At 35.4% G+C, this 18,343-nt stretch overlaps 1 protein-coding gene across 1 annotated transcript in view; it reads left to right on the top strand.

The window, feature by feature from the left end:
- KCNH7 (potassium voltage-gated channel subfamily H member 7) overlaps positions 1-18,343 on the top strand; it is a 150,659-nt gene that overhangs the window by 19,955 nt on the left and 112,361 nt on the right. The window contains exons 3-4 of the mRNA XM_040227937.1: positions 1,273-1,701; positions 16,280-16,494. Coding sequence (XP_040083871.1) covers positions 1,273-1,701; positions 16,280-16,494 — 644 coding nt within the window. The remainder of the gene's footprint in view (positions 1-1,272; positions 1,702-16,279; positions 16,495-18,343) is intronic.

The following is an 18,343-nucleotide window of genomic DNA, read 5'->3' as shown; positions in this document are numbered from 1 at the left end:
ATTATAAAGTTCATATGGCTGGATCCTAGAAAGGAAAGAGGAAAAATCAAGCTCCAGATAGTAGAGTTAGTATTATCTTCATGCCCAAAGCAAGAACTTACTGGGAGCAGTAAAAGGTTAAGCAACAGTCTATGTGGTCAAAAGTTGTTTTTTGTTTTTTTTTTTAAATATATAATTTTTAAAGAGTAGACAATATAATGCAAATATGGAAAATGATATGTATCTTATTGCAAGAAATCCGGTGAACCTTGATTATCTCCACAGAGTGAGAGCAATGGAGATAAAGAGAAGTAAAAACATTAAAAAGATATTCAGGAGGTAAAATGAACACAGCAGATTAATTGGATATGAAGGATGGAGTCAGATGGAATAGTAACTACTAGAGTAGCGCTCATCTCAGACTTATACAACTAGATGGACTATGATGCCATTCACTGAAAAAATAAGGGTTGGATTTTACTACCAATAAGTTTATGTGTTTATTAGCTAATATTTTAATTTTTAATATTTTAATGTTTATATTTAGTTGCCCTTCTAAGCATCAACCATTCTGAGATACATATAACATTCCATGCCATATTCTTAGATATTGGTACAAAAACTCATCAAGGCAAAGAAATTCTTATGTTTACAACCCACTCTGAAACCAATTGTTTTTCAGGAATTCCAAGCAGAATGAGAACTGTTTAATACACAGTTACCTCCACTTTTTCACGTCAGCACTAGACTAACAATATCATCCAACATAAATCTTTTAGAATATGTCGGGCCAACTCCTTACTCCAACCTCATTCCCTTTCCTCCACTTCCAATACTGTGGCATCCTCCCCTCCATAGACCTCCCAAACACAGGCACTATAATCTTTCCTGTGTCTGGCCCTTTTACACATAGTATCCCATCCCTTCTTTTTCTTTCCAAACTGTACTCTAATTCTGTTTCCCTTTAAGAAAGTGGATGTATAGTGAATCGATTTTGTAATTTATTAAAACAAAAAAATCATCCAAATAATGCTTTTGTTTCAGTGGAGTATATCTAACCATCAGAAACATGGTAAAATCATTTCACTATTTTCTTACAGCTTATATAATAATTTATGTCGGTCCCAGAGATGTTTTCTACCATAAACCACATTCCAACTGTAAATGACTTAAGCATTTGTTAATAACTTTTTACATGCTAGTTAAATATGTGTCAGCAATGTTTATTTGTTTGTTTGAAGGGATATATATCCTTTGTCGTGTAATAATACTCTTTCCTATCTCCATTTGTAGGGAAACTTTTTGGGTTCAAATTCCCTGGTCTGAGAGTTCTCACTTACAGAAAGCAGTCTTTACCACAGGAAGATCCTGATGTGGTAGTGATTGAGTCATCTAAACACAGCGACGACTCAGTAGCCATGAAGCACTTGAAGTCTCCAACAAAAGAAAGCTGTAGCCCCTCGGAAGCAGATGATACAAAAGCCTTGATACAGCCCAGCAAATGTTCCCCCTTGGTGAATATCTCTGGACCTCTTGACCATTCCTCTCCCAAAAGGCAATGGGACCGACTCTACCCTGACATGCTGCAGTCAAGCTCCCAGCTGACTCATTCCAGATCAAAGGAAAGCCTTTGTAGTATACGGAGGGCTTCCTCGGTTCATGATATAGAAGGATTCAGTGTCCATCCCAAGAACATATTTAGAGACCGACACGCCAGTGAAGGTATGTTAGTAATTTTTTTAATATGAAAACTTATATTAAGGGGTAAGGAAAGGTAATTTCTGTATTGTGTTTAATTTCAACATTAATCTTTATATTGTGAAAAAGAAATGTGAGTAGAATCTATTAAAAGTATCAGTTCTACAGAACTGTTACTGATTTCCTCCTTGAATCCTAGTGACTTTATTTTTTTTTTCTGGCGTCTTTATCTGAGGTAGAATGATAACTATTATCTGCTTACTCTATGGAGTGTTAAATAACTAATGCTTAACATAAGATCTGTTTAGGTGATAACACTATCATCTCAAACATAATACATTGTGCTGCATTTAGTAAATAGTCAAGAACTGGTCAAAAAGATCACTGATGCGCGATCATAGGACTATTTTACTGACCAGCTCTTTCTGAAAGGAAAAGGTGTATGAAATATGATATACTGAGGGATAAGAAAGCTATACACTAATTGGGGGCAGGGAGGAGATAGGAAGGGGGAAGGGGCTCAACCAAAAGCAACATGAAATGCAAAGTCAAAATTCATTATTTTTCTCTGCCCTCTTCAGGACAAAATAAACAACTCATCATTAACATGATAACGATAACATTTGTTGAGTATTTACATATGTGAGGTGCACACATTAACATTAACTCATTTAATTCTTATAATAACCTTATGAATTAAAATCTGTTATTAAGTCCAGGATTTAACAGATGAGGAAACTAAGACTTAGAGGCATTCCGGGTGGCTCAAGAATCTGCCAGCCAATGCAGGAGACAAAACAGACTAGGGTTCAATCCCTGCATCGGGATGTCAGGAAGCTTCCCTGGAGGAGGGCATGGCAATTCACTCCAGTATTCTTACTTGGAGGATCTCGTGGACAGAGGAGCCTGGTGGGCTACAGTCCAAGGGGTTGCAAAGAGTTGAACACAACTGAAGTGACTCAGCATACAAGGCTTAGATATGTTACATAAGTATCTGGTCCTAGGTTATGAAGTGCCCAGAAGTGTTAGTCTCTCAGTCATGCCTGACTCTTTGCAGTCCCATGGACTGTAGCCTGTCAGGCTCTTCTGTCCATGGAATTCTTCAAGCAAGAATACTGGAGTGGGTAGCCATTCCCTTCTCTAGGAGATCTTCCCGACCCAAGGATCGAACCCAGTTCTCCTGCATTGCAGGTCCATTCTTCACCATCTGAGCCACCAGGGAAGCCCTTTCAAACCCAGGACTGGTCGCCAGAATCCACAATCCATCCATTCAATGTTGTTCTTCTTTGATGCATGCTTCACGAAACCTTACTGCAAGGAAATGTTGACTCACTGAAACTTCTCCAGGGAGGTCTAAGGTTCAGGGTACCTGTCATGGTCTGTGCATGTGTTGGAAAAAATTTCCAGACAGGAGGCAAAATGAGAGAAGAATAAAGTTTATTGGAGTGGAAGACACTGTTAGAACAGTGGCTGGCTCAAGGGAAAGGCAAACCCTTTCACAGCTGGGCAGCCAATTTTTGTAGTCTCAAGGCAGATAAAGTTTCTACTGCAATGGTGGCATTAGGTGATTGGCCAAGATGATATAAGGTGGATAATAGGATAGATACTTTACCTAACTTGGAGTCAGGGAACTGGCTGGTTTTGATCCAGAGACTCATGGCAACAGTTCCTTGGTCAGTTCCAGAGATTTTTAACCTCTGACTTTGGTACAGGGCTCCACACCTGTGACCTTGGTACAGGGCTCCACACCTGTGACCTTGGTATAGGGCTCCACACCTCTGACCTTGGTATAGGGCTCCACAGTACCCATTGCATGGATATATCAGTCTCACTTTCTACAGATTTGGGTTCTGGAGAGGCCCACTGTCCTCTCTGTGGTATTTATTCCTGTGACCACCTGTCATCATCCATGCTGCTGCTGGTTAAGATAAATCTGATCATGGGGCTCCTTAGTGTAGGGTACTAGACACTTATCCAGCTGTCCATAGTTTTTTCAAGCTTCATTTCTAGCCCCTGCAAGATCTCCTCCCCTTCTATATACTCAATTCTAAACCTGCACAAAAATAATCACCTTTTCCCAAAAATATCTCATGCATTTTCTTCCTTCATCGCTTTGTTCTGCTGGGAATACTCATGCACACTTTGTCCCTCCTCACACTACTACTCAGAGCCATAAGGACCCGTCTCCTTTCCAAGCCAGAATTAAATGGTTTCTTCCCTAAAAGTGTGTAAATCAGTGTTTACATATATGATAGCATTTCTTATTATTCTACATTTATTCCACATTTTATGTCTTTCAATGCTATTAGATATACACACAAATAATGATGTTGTTGAGACCTTCTCTAGTACTGAAATTCTAGCATGGTTGGCTCCATGGCTTTGGTTTCAAGCACAGTCACCTATTTTGTGGCAAGAACTCAATAAGCATTGATGTGACTTTAAGAGCATTGTGCTCATGAATTTTGTTACAGAGCCATACACATCAGGCAATAATGAGTTATCTATTCATTAGTACTCTGCAATTTAAACAAAAATCATAGGATTGAATCATGTGAGGGATCTCTATTTAAAGAGTGCAGTGAAGTAGAGAAGACAGAAGAGGTGAAAGAAAATGAATTAACAAGAAAAAACTCAAAGAGAGATAAATCAGTATCACAGAAATAAAAAGAACAGTTTTCTGTAAGATGGATTTGATATGGTGCAAGAGCAATTAGCACATCTATTTTATTCTGTTGCCCAAAGAATGTCAAAAGGAAAAAGGAAAATAAAGTCAAGAACAATTTTCAAACCAGATCATTGTCTAAAACTCTACCATCTAGTCACATCATGCTCACTATCTCCTAACTAAAAGAAACTTCTGAAATTTAGTCTTTAAGCAATAGATCCTATAGCTGAACAGCAGTAAATCCAATATAGTAATTCAAATGGCCAGCATATATTTTAGTTAGTCAGTCCACTTAGTGTAGTCTTCTTTAGCAAACATACTGACTTTTCAGAGACTGGCCTTATTGCCTAGAACCTGAGTTACAGTGCAATAACATTCAGAAACAATATTAAATGATGCATATTCAGTGCGTGGTACAGACTTAACCTGTGTTTTGACAGCAGTACTAAGTTAGATCAGATTTCATGATTTACCTCTATTGTTTTCAATTTTATGTAGTCTTCATTTAGCACACACGTACTGATGCAATTATGGGAAAAGGAAGTGTTAGTATTTTGGGTTTCTCAGTTCAGGTTCTATTTATGCACAGGAGGGACAGCTGAGATCATCCTCAATTTTCTTCTCCCACACAAGCTATGTTATTTTCAAAACCTGTATCATTTTTTTTACAGATGCTAAAGTCGGCTTCTGACTACCAATTGATAATTCAGAAGGTATTTTGTACTTCACCATTAGAGCAATTTTAGATACAAAACCTCTCCTTAGTATAGAAGAAACTACAGTTCCTAAAGCTACATAATTTAATATGCTTTAGAAACTGAGGCACTGAAAGGGAAGATGGAAAGCTTTCAAAACTGATTTTAATTTTATGACTATATAATTATTTAATGGTTTCAATTGCTGTCTCTTCACTCAAGAAGAAAATTCCCTCCTATATAGGTTATTTTATAGAACTTGAAATAATTTGCAAATATATCAGTGCATATTATTTTACATTATCTTTTCACCTAATCTAAATTACCAAATACCTTAGAACCATAGTTCTCAAACCATTTGTGGTGAAGGACCAGAAGTTTTTGTTTTTGTTTTCCTATCTACCACATACCAACCAATATATTTGTAAATACAGTAATAATGTGCTATATGGAAAATGAAATTTTAAAAAATAGACATAAAAATATAAGCTCCAATTCTTGTATTATTAAACTGAACAGATGTAAAATTATTCTGTCAAACTGCTACAAGACTCTAAATGCTTACTCTAATTTCTGCATTTATCCTGTCATGGAGGAATAACAAGCACCAGTGCAAAGACCACATGCTTTGTTTCAGAATGTGAATGCAGCATTAACTGTATAGTATCACTTTGGGGCAGTTGTCTTTGGAACTTACAGTTCTTTACATGTAATTTCCAGGTTGATGAATAGAGTTATAATGTTTAACTACTTGCTCGCAAGCAGTTATTACTTTCCTAATGATTGTTGAGCCCAGCTTCTGATGGAAATAATTAATTCCTTGTAATCAAAGTCTCTTCCATTAGCCCTATTTGCTTCTTATAGTCCCTCAAAGAGGGCAGAGCATTGACATATAAGGTCACTATTTTATTTGAGCATCTCTGTGTGAGATAATGTCTAGACAGCAATTCAGCACACCACACTATTGAAATTGCTTCAGTTGTTGAATTTGAAACAATTATGATATATCCCAAGATTTTAAATATGAATAGCATTAGCATATGTGTTGGCAACATATTTTTCAAATCTTGGTTATATTTGAAAGTTTCTAACATGATGTCATTAATATTAAGCTTCTTTGTTTCAAAACTAGTAATGAATATTTTGTTAGTAGCAATATGTAACAGTGTCAGATTGCTAATCTCAAAATAAATCTGAAAACACTCCATTTTGAAATTTGAAAACAAACCTATTATAAACAAATTTACTAAAAATTCTAGGTATTACACTGAGTGTATTGTGGACAGCATAAATTTTTAAATCTCACATTACCTTTAAACAGTAGAATCTTTCACTGATTTCTTATAATTATTTTTGCCTAAGAATGGCTCTTACAGTGCTGCTTCATATTTTCAAAATATACATTGAAGAGCATTTGTGAGATGGATTGTTCATAAAATTGTGATTAATAATTCAAGTTGGTTTATTAAACCATTGTTTTAGCACCATTTTTTATTAACACACTAGTTTAGTTTATAATGAAAAACATTACTTAACATACAAAATGCTGTGTAGTTCTTTGTAAGTGGTGGCTGAACCTACACTGAAATTGACTTCTGACAATGTTGAAAGTTTTTATCCCAACTCTAGGCATATAGATATGGCTTTCTCCAAATAGTCATAATTATAATATCTGGATCTTGAAATCCATTGAAATTAAGTGAGATTAATGTTTCACATATTTGAACACAGATGCTTATGATGGCAGATATTATTTTTAGCATATGCATGTTACCTGGTTGAAGAATACAGAATGTTAATTTCAAAGATACATTTTCAATCATTGCATCCTATTTTCTCTGATTGTTGTTACAGAGGTTATTCAGTGCATATAACATAATTGTAGTCTTCATATTTCTCTCTTTTTTTTTCCTACGTGCTCAAAACAGACAATGGTCGCAATATTAAAGGTAATGTATGAACTCAAATTTCATCATCTGATGCTTAAATTGCCCCCTTACTCGGCATGTTAACTTGCCTGCTGTATGCCCTGTTCAATGCAACATCATGCTGCCCTTAGTGAGTCCAGCTGCCTGGTGGAGACATCATGGCTTGATTTTGGTGGAGATGTTGTTACTTTCTCAACTGTGTCACCAAAATGATTAAGAACTCTTTTTTCCTGCAAGGAGTATAAGCCTAGGTTGACAATGAAGACTCACTAAATATTTGAATAATTTGGAAAGAAGCAAATATTAAGCTAAATATATTTTAGCCAAAAAAAATCTTATTTGAGTACCAGATTAAATAAACAAAGATCTACATGACAGCATCACTTCACTTGTTCCTCTTTTGTTTCCTTAAAACTAGTTTCACGTTCCTGGATGGCAGGGGGTATGGTCTTAAGCTTCCTGTAGTAGTAAACTGTATATGCATGATAGTCGTTTCCTATTTTTCTATATAACATTTCCATCATTTTTAATTGTGTCCTATATAAGTCTGAAATCACTAGCATGACCTAAAGCTAATGTAGGTTTAACTGGGCAATACCTGTGAATAAACCTGGATCTGACTAAAAATAGAAAATTCACTTTAGTTTTTCTCCTCTATTTTAGTAGATACAAAAGCCACAAAATATAAAAATCGTATTATTCTCATCCAGTTGAAAACTTTCGGAGCTTATCCTGTAACATGCGCTGTGCATGCTGCTGGGGGTGTCCGTATGGTGACAGCTGCTCATCTGTGCATGCGTCTTGCATGGACACGTCTCCATCAGTGACCGTCGTTACTTAGAGTTCACTGTTTTGGCCTCTTCTCTATGTCCCTTTACTCTGATCACTGTGAAGTTTTGTATATTGATTGCTCAAATGCTTCCCTAACTGATTCAGAGCTGGTGATGATTATGAATTAAGAGCACTAGAAACTAAAGATGTTTGCTCATCAGCATCCCAGGTAATTTGAAAATAAGAGAAATCATGGTAGCTTCTCTCCATCCTAACTTTATTTTCTAAGTATTTCAAAAACAGTCTGTGCAGGTGACCTCCAATTACAGGATGGAATTTCATATATGTGATTATTTTATCCTTGGCCTTTCCACTGAGATTTCTGAAAGGGAGCAAATTAGTGTCAGCTGTAGGTAGTGATTTGAGTTGATATAATTCAGAACATAACCTCAAAAAACAGAGTACAGACAGCTCATGACAACTGGCCTGTGTGAAACATGACTGTCCTTAGCATTTAGCAATTAGCAATAAATTATTAGACATTAATTTTCTAGTGATCTTTAAATGCAGTGAGAAACAAATATAATTTTCCTCAGTAAACAGGAAATTGAGCTTACTAATCTTCAGACTAGTAGTTCACATAGTTTTCATGTCATTCAAGCTACATTAATTCATTTTTTCCTTATAGATTAAGCCATTTAATCTCTAACCCATTCCTTCAGTCCTCCATTTTTTAATAGCAACACTGTTTGAATAAAAACAAATTGTAACAGTCAGAATTTGGGATTAGGAAACTCTAACCTACTCTAGAAAGTTTTCACATATTAATATTTATAAAGTTAAAAGGTAAAACATGAGCAATTTAATAAAAATTTAATGTAAATGTGCCCTCCAGTGTCTTTATTAACTATTTAAAAATATTTAAGTGCCTGGCTCTTTGAGATTTTCACAGAGTAATTAATATGCTAATTAGCCACAGGACCAATGCATAAAAAGTGTGCTTTTTAAAATTTTTTAGGCCTTGTTACTAAACCATATTAAATGAAAATTTTAAAAAATAAAAAAGTCCACATATCTTTGTATGCAAATACATAATTATAGTTTTTTTTTCAATATTGACTTAACCAAAAATAATTTCTTTAACAAACTAAAATAAATGATTTAGAAATGTGCTTGGAAGACCTTCAAGATCATCTAGTTTATTCCCCTTAGGCAAGAATATTGGTGAAATATCTTGCACAGGTGGTAGAAGCATCTTTATCTCTAGAGAATCCTATTCTTTAACTTTCTTGGAAAATCTATTTTTCCTGCCTATACAAAAGCTAATTTAAATCCTTCTTGCTGAAATGTAATTGTTTTCCCTTCATCTGTCCTGAGTGGACTGAGATACTACCTGGTTACCTCTATTCTTTATGTAACATCACAGTGTAAAAACAGCAAATTGGTATTCAAATCTTTTCTGCTAAAATTTTACCTTTTTTCTTAGGATCAATTTTGTTTTCCTTTAATAAATTCCCTTAACACTCTGACTCTGAAATAAGACTTCAGAGTGTACAAAAGTATAACCCATTATGAAAGAGTGAAAAAGCTAATTCGAATAAATTGCACATGCTGCTTACATGTATGTGTGAATGTGTACATCATATATTTAAACAATTTTTCTAGTATACGAAAGATGAACTCAATTCTAGTGGTTATTCTGTTTATTCTACTTCCAAAGTCACCATAAAAATTAACCCCACTTACACCACTTAGTAAGTCATTTTAAAAAGTCATTTAAAAGTCATTTTAAAAAGCTCTCTATAGCTTCCACCTCTTCATTATCCCAAGTAATTCTCTACTCCACTGACAATGGTATGTTCAATTTCCAAGACATCTATGAATCTGGCATATAAGTCCTTTCACCTCCCCTCTAATCACAAAAGCTATCAGATACACAAAGGAAATCAACTGATCTAATAGAACTTTTATCTCATATGCTACATTGGCTGTTACCAAGTGTTTGTGATCTTACAAGAATTTGCAAATTGATTTTCAATTGTGACAGTTTTCTTCTGTAAAGTGTATGTCATGCACAGAACCAAACAATATGGATATTGATTACAAATAATTTGGTGAATAATTCTGATATATTTTTAATGTCAAACTGGTTATCTTATGCTTATTGACAGTGGTCTTTTACAAAACCCAATTACTAAACACTACATTCGCATTTTCTTTAATGTTAAGCCACTTCAGCAATTTAGGTTTTATTAAACTTTAGCCAAATAAACTCATGCTGTAAGAAATACTGTATAAAAATGACTTGAAAACACTCTTAATCTTTTTGGTTTCCTTTTCTGTTCCCTTTGGCTCTCAAGAGCAATAATCTTTTTTTTTTTAATAGCATTATTTTTTAAAAAAAAGTTTATCAGAAATCCAGCAGCATCTTGAGGACAATATATTCTCCTTTAGCATCTTGTGTGCATATGTGTGCTAGTTGCTTAGTGGGGTTGTTTAATTCAGTCAACCCCAAGGACTGGAGCCCACCAGGCTCCTCTGCCTATGGTTTCTCCAGGCAAGAACACTGGAGTGAGTTGTCATTTCCTTCTCCATTAGCATCTTGTAACTCATGATAAATTCAAATAACCTCATCATAAAAATTTTAAGTATCTTTAATCTAAAATTCTTCCCAGATGTTGCTTTAGCCTGTATCTTGATCTTTAAATGCAGGATACTTCTTTGTAGCTGGAACCTGGCTTATTTTATATGTAATCAGCCACTTGTGATATATATGATCTTGATCCAACTGTTAGTTTAGTCTTTTTCTATGATCCAATGGATGTTGGCAATTTTATCTCAGGTTCCTCTGCCTTTTCTAAGTCCAGCTCATACATTGGAGTTCTTGAGTCACGTACTCTTAAAGCCTGGCTTGAAGGATTTTGAGCATTACCTTGCTAGCTTGTGAGATGAGGGCAATTGTTTGAACATTCTTTAGCATTGCCCTTCTTTGGGATTGGAATGAAAACTGACATTTTCCAGTCCTGTGGCCAAGGAAAATTTTTCAAAATTTTCTGGCATATTGAGTGAAGCATTTTAACAGCATCATCTTTTAGGATTTGAAATAGCTGAGCTGGAATTCCATCACCTCCGCTAGCTTTGTTTGTAGTGATGCTTCCTAAGGTCCACTTGACTTTACACTTCAGGATGTCTAACTCTAGGTGACTTTAGTCTTCATGGTCTCCTATTTTCCATATCCTACTAGAATATTAGAAAATTGTCTGTTTATCCATTTTGCAAATGTTTCTCTAAAAATTGTGAAGTCCTACTAAATACTTTTGAGCTTTATTATTTTCTATTGAATCTAGTGTGTGCATATTCAGTCACTCAGTGGTGTCTGACTCTTTGCAGCCCCATGTACTATACTCCTCCAGGCTCCTCTGTCCATGAGATTCCCAGGCAAGAATACTGGAATGGGTTGTCATTTCCTTCTCCAGGGATTTTTCCTGACCCAGAGATCCAACTGGTATCTCCTGGGTCTCCCTCATTGGCAGGCAGATTCTTTACCATGAGCCACCCATGAATCCCTATTACATCTACTATTTCCCTTTATTTCTGCCCATCTATTTTCTTTAAATTCATTTACTTTGTTTTACAGGTTATTCTCCTTTCTTTCATTAGCATTTTAAATGCCATCTGTTTATGATCACTCTCAGGGAGGCTTCCTTTCACCTTTAAATCCTCAACCAAGGCCTCTCTTAATATAGACCTAGGAGGTAAGAAGCCCTGCATTCTAATTTCTGGTGCTTGATTCTTATTCCCTTTTGGCCTCCTGTTGTGTATGCTTAGGCTTACGATTGGTAAAAAAAAAAAAAAAAAAAAAATGAGGATATTACTAATACCTTCCTTAATTAAAATGTAAGAAGTTATTTTCCTTAGAATTTAGACAGATTTCAGAGAAACCTAAACTGGCACTGATAGTCATTGCAGACACTAACAGACTTCTGCATATAAACACCTGCTTCAAAAGCAGTGGAGAAGAGCATAATGATCTTTGTTATACAAGATGAAATAGATTTTGAATGTAAACATGTGTGAATTATTTTAAGTAATATATTTTAAGTTCTGCTGAAGTCTTTAAATGTATAAATTTAAAAGGAAACTTAGCATTAAAAACAGAATAGATTAACAGTTTAGAAATGTTTTCTGTTAGAAAGTAAGAGAAGATGAAATACAGATTGCAATGAACTTGTAATATTCTGAGGTCAAATCTTAGTGTGATGTGTATTGGCCAGTGGTTTCTTAGCCCTATCAGACTAAGGTCCTCTTGTTTCAACTTCCTGTTATGCTCACTTGACTATCCTAAAATGATATTCAGAGATGAATAACCTATTTCTAAAAGGCCAACATAATTTCTTAATTTTACAGGAGGAATAAAAGGAAAGCAGCTTATAATAAAATATTTCTATCAATATTTTAATGTTCAAATATAGCTACCCTAGAAGATATAATATGAAATATGAAAAAATATTTTGTTTTAATAACATTAAAGGCATTATAAAACATTCCATATAAGTACTGGCTAAAATGATAGAGCAGGAATGTGAAAGGATAAAAAAGTTAAAACCACTATTGGAATAAATAGTGACAGATTGGACTTATTTATATATAAATTTTTAAATAGTGAATAATCAAAATTAAATTATAAATAATGCCAAAATCAGCTGGGGAGAAATTGAGAAAGTGCAATATCCTCACAAATGAATTGGCCCTTGCTTTTCAGTGTAGTGTCAAAATGATTCCCTATGGGATAATGTGCAGTAATAATGCATTGCACAAGAGAAAGACATCCTACTACTCATAAGGACGTATGTATATCCTCCAATACTTAAGAAAGACCTTGCAGACTATTCACTTTCATAAGCAATAAGAACCAGAAGATGGATTAGAAGAAGAAATGGTAATCAAAACATTTGTAGAACACAGACATTAAAACAAACTAGTGGCTACCAGTAGGGAGAAGGAAGGATGGGGGCTGACATGGGAGTATACAAATATCTCTTATATACTAAGAGATACAAACTACTCTGTATGAAATAAATGAGCAAAGGGGAATAAAGTGATTATTGTGAAGCATGGAATATAATTTATAAAAATATTGAATCACTATGTTGTATACCTGAAGCTAATCTAATATTGTGAATCAACAATACTACCATAAAGAAAAGACATTATGGAGGCATTGTGGCAAATCTATAGGGAGTTATTAAGTCATTCCAAGGGTTTATTTTTTACCTAAAAACTAATATATAATTATTTTGTTATATCATACATCATTTTACATATATAGGAGATCAATAATATAAAATATTTTAGAAGAAATTTAATCAATAATTTTAAGTGTGATTCCTATAATTATCTGTAAATTTAATAATATTGGATTCCAACAGTGTTTTAAAAAAATACTCAGATTTCTTTATTTACATGTCTGCATGTCACAGCTACACACAGAGACTGTAACCTGAAGTCTGAAATTTTGTATTGGTGACTTAAATAACATAAGTAGTGTAGCTCCCAGTGATTAGGTTTTCTGAAATGGTGAACAACTTTTGGTAAAGTTCTGAATAAAAGAAAGAAAAACTGTAAAAATATTCATTCTATATGGCAGTTGCAGCTCTGAAAGATTCATTGTATTAATATGTTAAAATATGTAAAACAAGTTCAAGGCTCAGATCATTATAAATAGGCTTTTCACCTACATGAATGCCCATTGAGGCATCTGGGTCAATTTTTCAAGGTAAGAGAATAGACACCTCCCATCTCTGTAACAAAAACACCCCCACAGATGCCTCGATGGTGAAGTACTGTCACAGTTGATAATATTTGCTTATCTGTGCAGCAGATTCACTGGAGTTCATTTGAAGTGGCCTCAAACACAAGCAAAGTACAACAGTACCTTTCTGTGTTAACAACAGTACAGATGATCCATATTTCTGGGCCATCTGCTACAAAATTCCAACGTATAGAAGGATAATAGAGAAAGAGGATTGAAAGGTGGGGTTAAGGTTTTGAAATACAGTTTAACTATATGCTTGAACTCAATGTTCTACAATCTCATGTGTGCAGTAAAGTTACCTGAAAGTGAAAGTGAAAGTGAAGTCGCTCAGTTGTGTCCGACTCTTTGCAACCCGGTGAACTGTAGCCCACCAGGCTCCTCCATCCATGGGATTCTCCAGGCAAGAATACTGGAGTGGGTTGCCATTTCTTTCTCCACAAAGTTACCTAAACAGTGAAAATATGACATCAGAGTTTGGGAAAAGGCAATATCTAAGAAATCTGAAGTCCTAGAATATTTTTCAAAATTTAAATATTAAGCTATAGGTCTGGAATGTAGCCATAGAATGATGCAAAAAAAGGAAACACTATCTAGCATAAGTTACAGTAACAAATTAGTGGTGTGTATAGGAGGGTTTTACAAACAGTGGGGTTTCCCAGAGACCTATCTGAAGGAAAGATTAATCTAACTTTGGGCTCTTATATCTCCTCTTGTCACAGAAATAGAAAAGAGAATGAGAATCTATATTCAAATGAGAAATCCTTGGAAGTATATGCCCAGAGAGCACAGTGACATTTTTAACTTGGATAGACTTGGTCATCATCAGGGGTAAAACTCATGGAATGAATAGACATGCACCTCAGAGAATACATACTTTCTTTCCTACATAAATAAAAAAAATCTCTTAAAATCATTTCAGTATTCTATAATAACCAAATATAAACTTTTATAAATGAATGCAGTGTGATTTTTTTTTCTCTAAGATGAATATGAACTAAATGATGGGTATTTTTTTTTCTTGGATTATTTTTGACCTGAGTTGATTAATTGTTGTAGTCCAAAATACACAATCTATAAATTTAATTTTCAAGGCTTTATACCTCACTTGGTGCATAAAGCACATTTTGATCTCCAAAATGTACTAGTTTCATACTAAATAGAGGAAACAACAGCATAAGGCAAAATGTGTTAACAAGTTCATTTATGCAGTTTGTATGTTTCAAGCACTCTCAAGGCAGAAAGTTAATGTCTATATAGCATTCTTCCTAATGCTACTCTTCAAGAGCTACATAATTTTATAAGTAATATCATAAATTGTATAAGAAACTTTTTGGAGGTTTGTTTTTTTTTTTTTTTTTTTGGCTCTCCATAACCAACAGACCTTAGTAGCAGTGTGTTTGTAGCTCAGTCATGTCTGACTCTGCAATCCCATGGACTGTAGCCCACCAGGTTCCTCTGCCCATGGAATTTTCCAGGCAAGAATACTGGAGTGGGTTGCCATTCCCTTCTCCAGATCCTCCCAACCCAGGAATCAAACCCAGGTCTCCTGTATTGCAGGCAGATTCTTTACTGTCTGAGCCACTAGGGAAGCTAACAGACGATAGGTTCATCTCAAAGGAAGATGTAGCTGGTGAGTGTACTTATCCTCAATGAAGGGGTCCAGGATCTTGACACTGTGCCAAACTGTCTTTGTAAGAAAGGAATGTGAGAAGTGACCAGAGTTGGTCAAAGAGTCCAAATGTCCAAGAATAAGTTCTGGGTATCTAATACACAGCATGTTTTTTTTTTTTTTTTAAGTAACTAAGTACTACCAACCCCAAACCCACTCACTGACAATCATTTCAGTTGTAAGTTATGTTTGCCAAAGCACTCTTCTGCTGTGTCTTTTTCCCTCAAAAAGTGGCCAACATTAATTCTGAATAAAAGGGGAAAAGTGAAAAGAAAGGAAAGATTTAAAAATCCCACATAGGATCCAAATTATTGAATTCAGTCCATGCAACACATCATGCTTATGCTCAGTTGCTAAGTCATGTCCAACTCTTTGTGACCCCATGGACTGGGGCCCACCGGGCTCCTCTGTCCATGGAGTTTTCCAGGCAAGAATACTGGAGTGGGTTGCCGTTTCCTTCTCTTGTGACCCCTTACATGCACACAGATGACATTTGTCCTTCTCAATGTTACCTGAAATTCCTCTGTCCGGACTTAACACTTCTAGAATCACTGTGCAGTATCTTAAACAGGTTTAGAAGCATATGAAGAATGCAACTGGCTTGTCACTTGTTATGGCAGAGTGGGGAGTAATACAAATAAAAGCAGATTAGACACTATTCAGATATTTCATGGCCAACATGATTTTCACCTTCCTTGATTAACTCATAAATTATAAAAGTCCTTCCTTGAATAATTGTTAAGTTATAAAAAAGTTCTTGAGAAACTTTGAATACAGAGTTTAGACAATAATAGGGAGTAGCGTTCTTTCTTCTATTCCAGCCTCTAATGAAAGAAGCCAATTAATAGCTAAAGCTGCCATCTGCTCCCTGAGTGCACACCTAGGGCATGATCTTATCCTTGGGTATTCACATGCAGCTCCATATGGTGGATGGTGAGCAGGTATCAACCAGCTGCATTTAGTCCCATCTGAATCAGGGTCACAATGGTCATTCGAGACCATCTCTTTCTTAACTTTTCCTGATATTGCTTTTACAAATACTTTCCAATTTTTTAGGGCCTTTTAATCATATCAAGTCAAGCCTCCTGGGATCCACGTCGGATTCAAACCTCAACAAATACAGCACCATTAACAAGATTCCACAGCTCACTCTGAATTTTTCAGATGTCAAACCTGAAAAAAAGAATGCATCCCCTCCTTCTTCAGATAAAACCATTATTGCGCCCAAAGTTAAAGATCGAACACACAATGTGACAGAGAAAGTTACCCAGGTAGGACATTATTTTGCTATCAATTTTCACTGTTTTTAAGGTTATTTTCTGAGGTAAGCCATTTATTTGCACTCAAATTTATCTTCAGATGTTGGGTGACCCTCTAATGTAACAAATAAATAAAACTGTAGACTCTAATTTTGTCTATTACAGGACTAAGCAAAAATGGGCTGGCCTGGTTTATTTGTTCCCTATGTTGCAGAGGTGATTAAGCAGCTATTCATCACATTTAGGCATTTATTGTTTTGCTACGAACCCTTGCATTAGTAAAGCATGGTATTTTAATATAATGGATATGTCTATTGAAAGTTTAGGTGACTAATTGGGATTTACTCTTAACTGTGGCCCTCTGTTTTGCACTTATGCTACTAAGTAGAGTGAGGTATAAGTCGTTGGACTTGGGGGAAGAACTGTCTGAGTTGAAGAAAAGTCAGAGTAAAACAATATGTTTCTCAGGAACAGTATTTTGTTTTTAGATAAATATTGCACATCTAACTAGGGTAAAAAAAAGCACTGTCTAGCAAGATTCCTGTGGTAAAGAATAGAGAAAAATGATTTGTACTTATTATATCAAAATACCAACCCAAGCAGTACCCAACTTTTGCTTACAATGCACTTACATTGTTGGGAATTCATGACTCTAAAATTTGTGTCAAGTAAACAATTTTTTTAAATAAACAATTTAACCTAGTATATTTGCTTAGCAAGTCATTTTATAAACTGTCACAATACAAAGATAAACTTGATCCTAATATCTATCTCAATCATTGAAGATCCTATGTTAACAAAGGTTTTGTAATTATAATTACTAAAACAACACTATAGTAGTTTGTACATACCGTCTTATGTGTGAGCTGAAACAGCCATGTAAAGGCCATGAGTTGGTTGTAAATAAGCCTGAGAGTCTCTGATTATTTGAGATAAGAGCTTATACATGCCATACTCAGATACATATTTTGATATTTATGTAGTAATGAGGCTTTCTACACTTGACATTTTGTTTTTCTTAACTTATTCATAGTAAATTGGACTTAACAGTGGTAAATGAATGTATGTGTGTGTGCTTAGTTGCTCAGTCATGTCCGACTCTTAGCAACCCCATGGACTGTAGCCTGCCAGGCTCCTCTGTCCATGGGATTATCTAGGCAAGAATACCAGAGTGGGTAGCCATTTCCTTCTCCAGGGTATCTTCCTGACCCAGGGATCAAACCCAGTTCTCCTGCATTGCAGGTAGATTCTTTACCATCTGAGCCACCAGGGAAGGCCAGTATGTGAATAGCCTACTGTTATTCATGTTGTATTGGCACCATTTTAATAGCTTTGAATTTTACTTGCAATTGTTTTTACCTTAAAAATTATCCTATTTGTAGACTATAGTCATCATATGGATATATAGGAAGTAAGAGGTTTTAGAGACTGCACAGCAGTCTGGTTGCAGTTCTTACCATTGGTCTTGCCAGTAGCATAAATGAGTGAGGTAGTCATGACAGCAGAGCAGGCATGGTCGGGGCTACAGCAACATCAGAGCAGATGGCTGCCACTTAGCTCCAGCCAACTGTGGTCACGAAGGAAGGATTAACCCATGTTTTCAAATCTTTCAATTCTAAAAAGAATCTGGAAATCCAGATTTGAAAATAAACTCTTTATTACTAAAAGTTGGCAACCTAGTTTAAAATGCTTCTGCAGACCAAACAAAACATACCTTAAGGCCTGTGGGCAGACAAGCTTGATCATTGCAAAGTATTCATGAGCTTGGTTCACTACAGAGCCCACCCCATCCTGCCACGTTCAGCAGGTCCACTGTGCCAGGCGGAGGTGATATACCCACGGCTCAGAGGTGGCACCCATA

Source organism: Oryx dammah, unplaced genomic scaffold (genome assembly GCF_014754425.2).
Source record: "Oryx dammah isolate SB20612 unplaced genomic scaffold, SCBI_Odam_1.1 HiC_scaffold_27, whole genome shotgun sequence".
In the NCBI taxonomy this organism is placed as follows: Eukaryota; Metazoa; Chordata; class Mammalia; order Artiodactyla; family Bovidae; genus Oryx; species Oryx dammah.
Note: the sequence above shows the minus strand (reverse complement) of the source record. Positions and strands in the feature narration are given on the sequence as shown.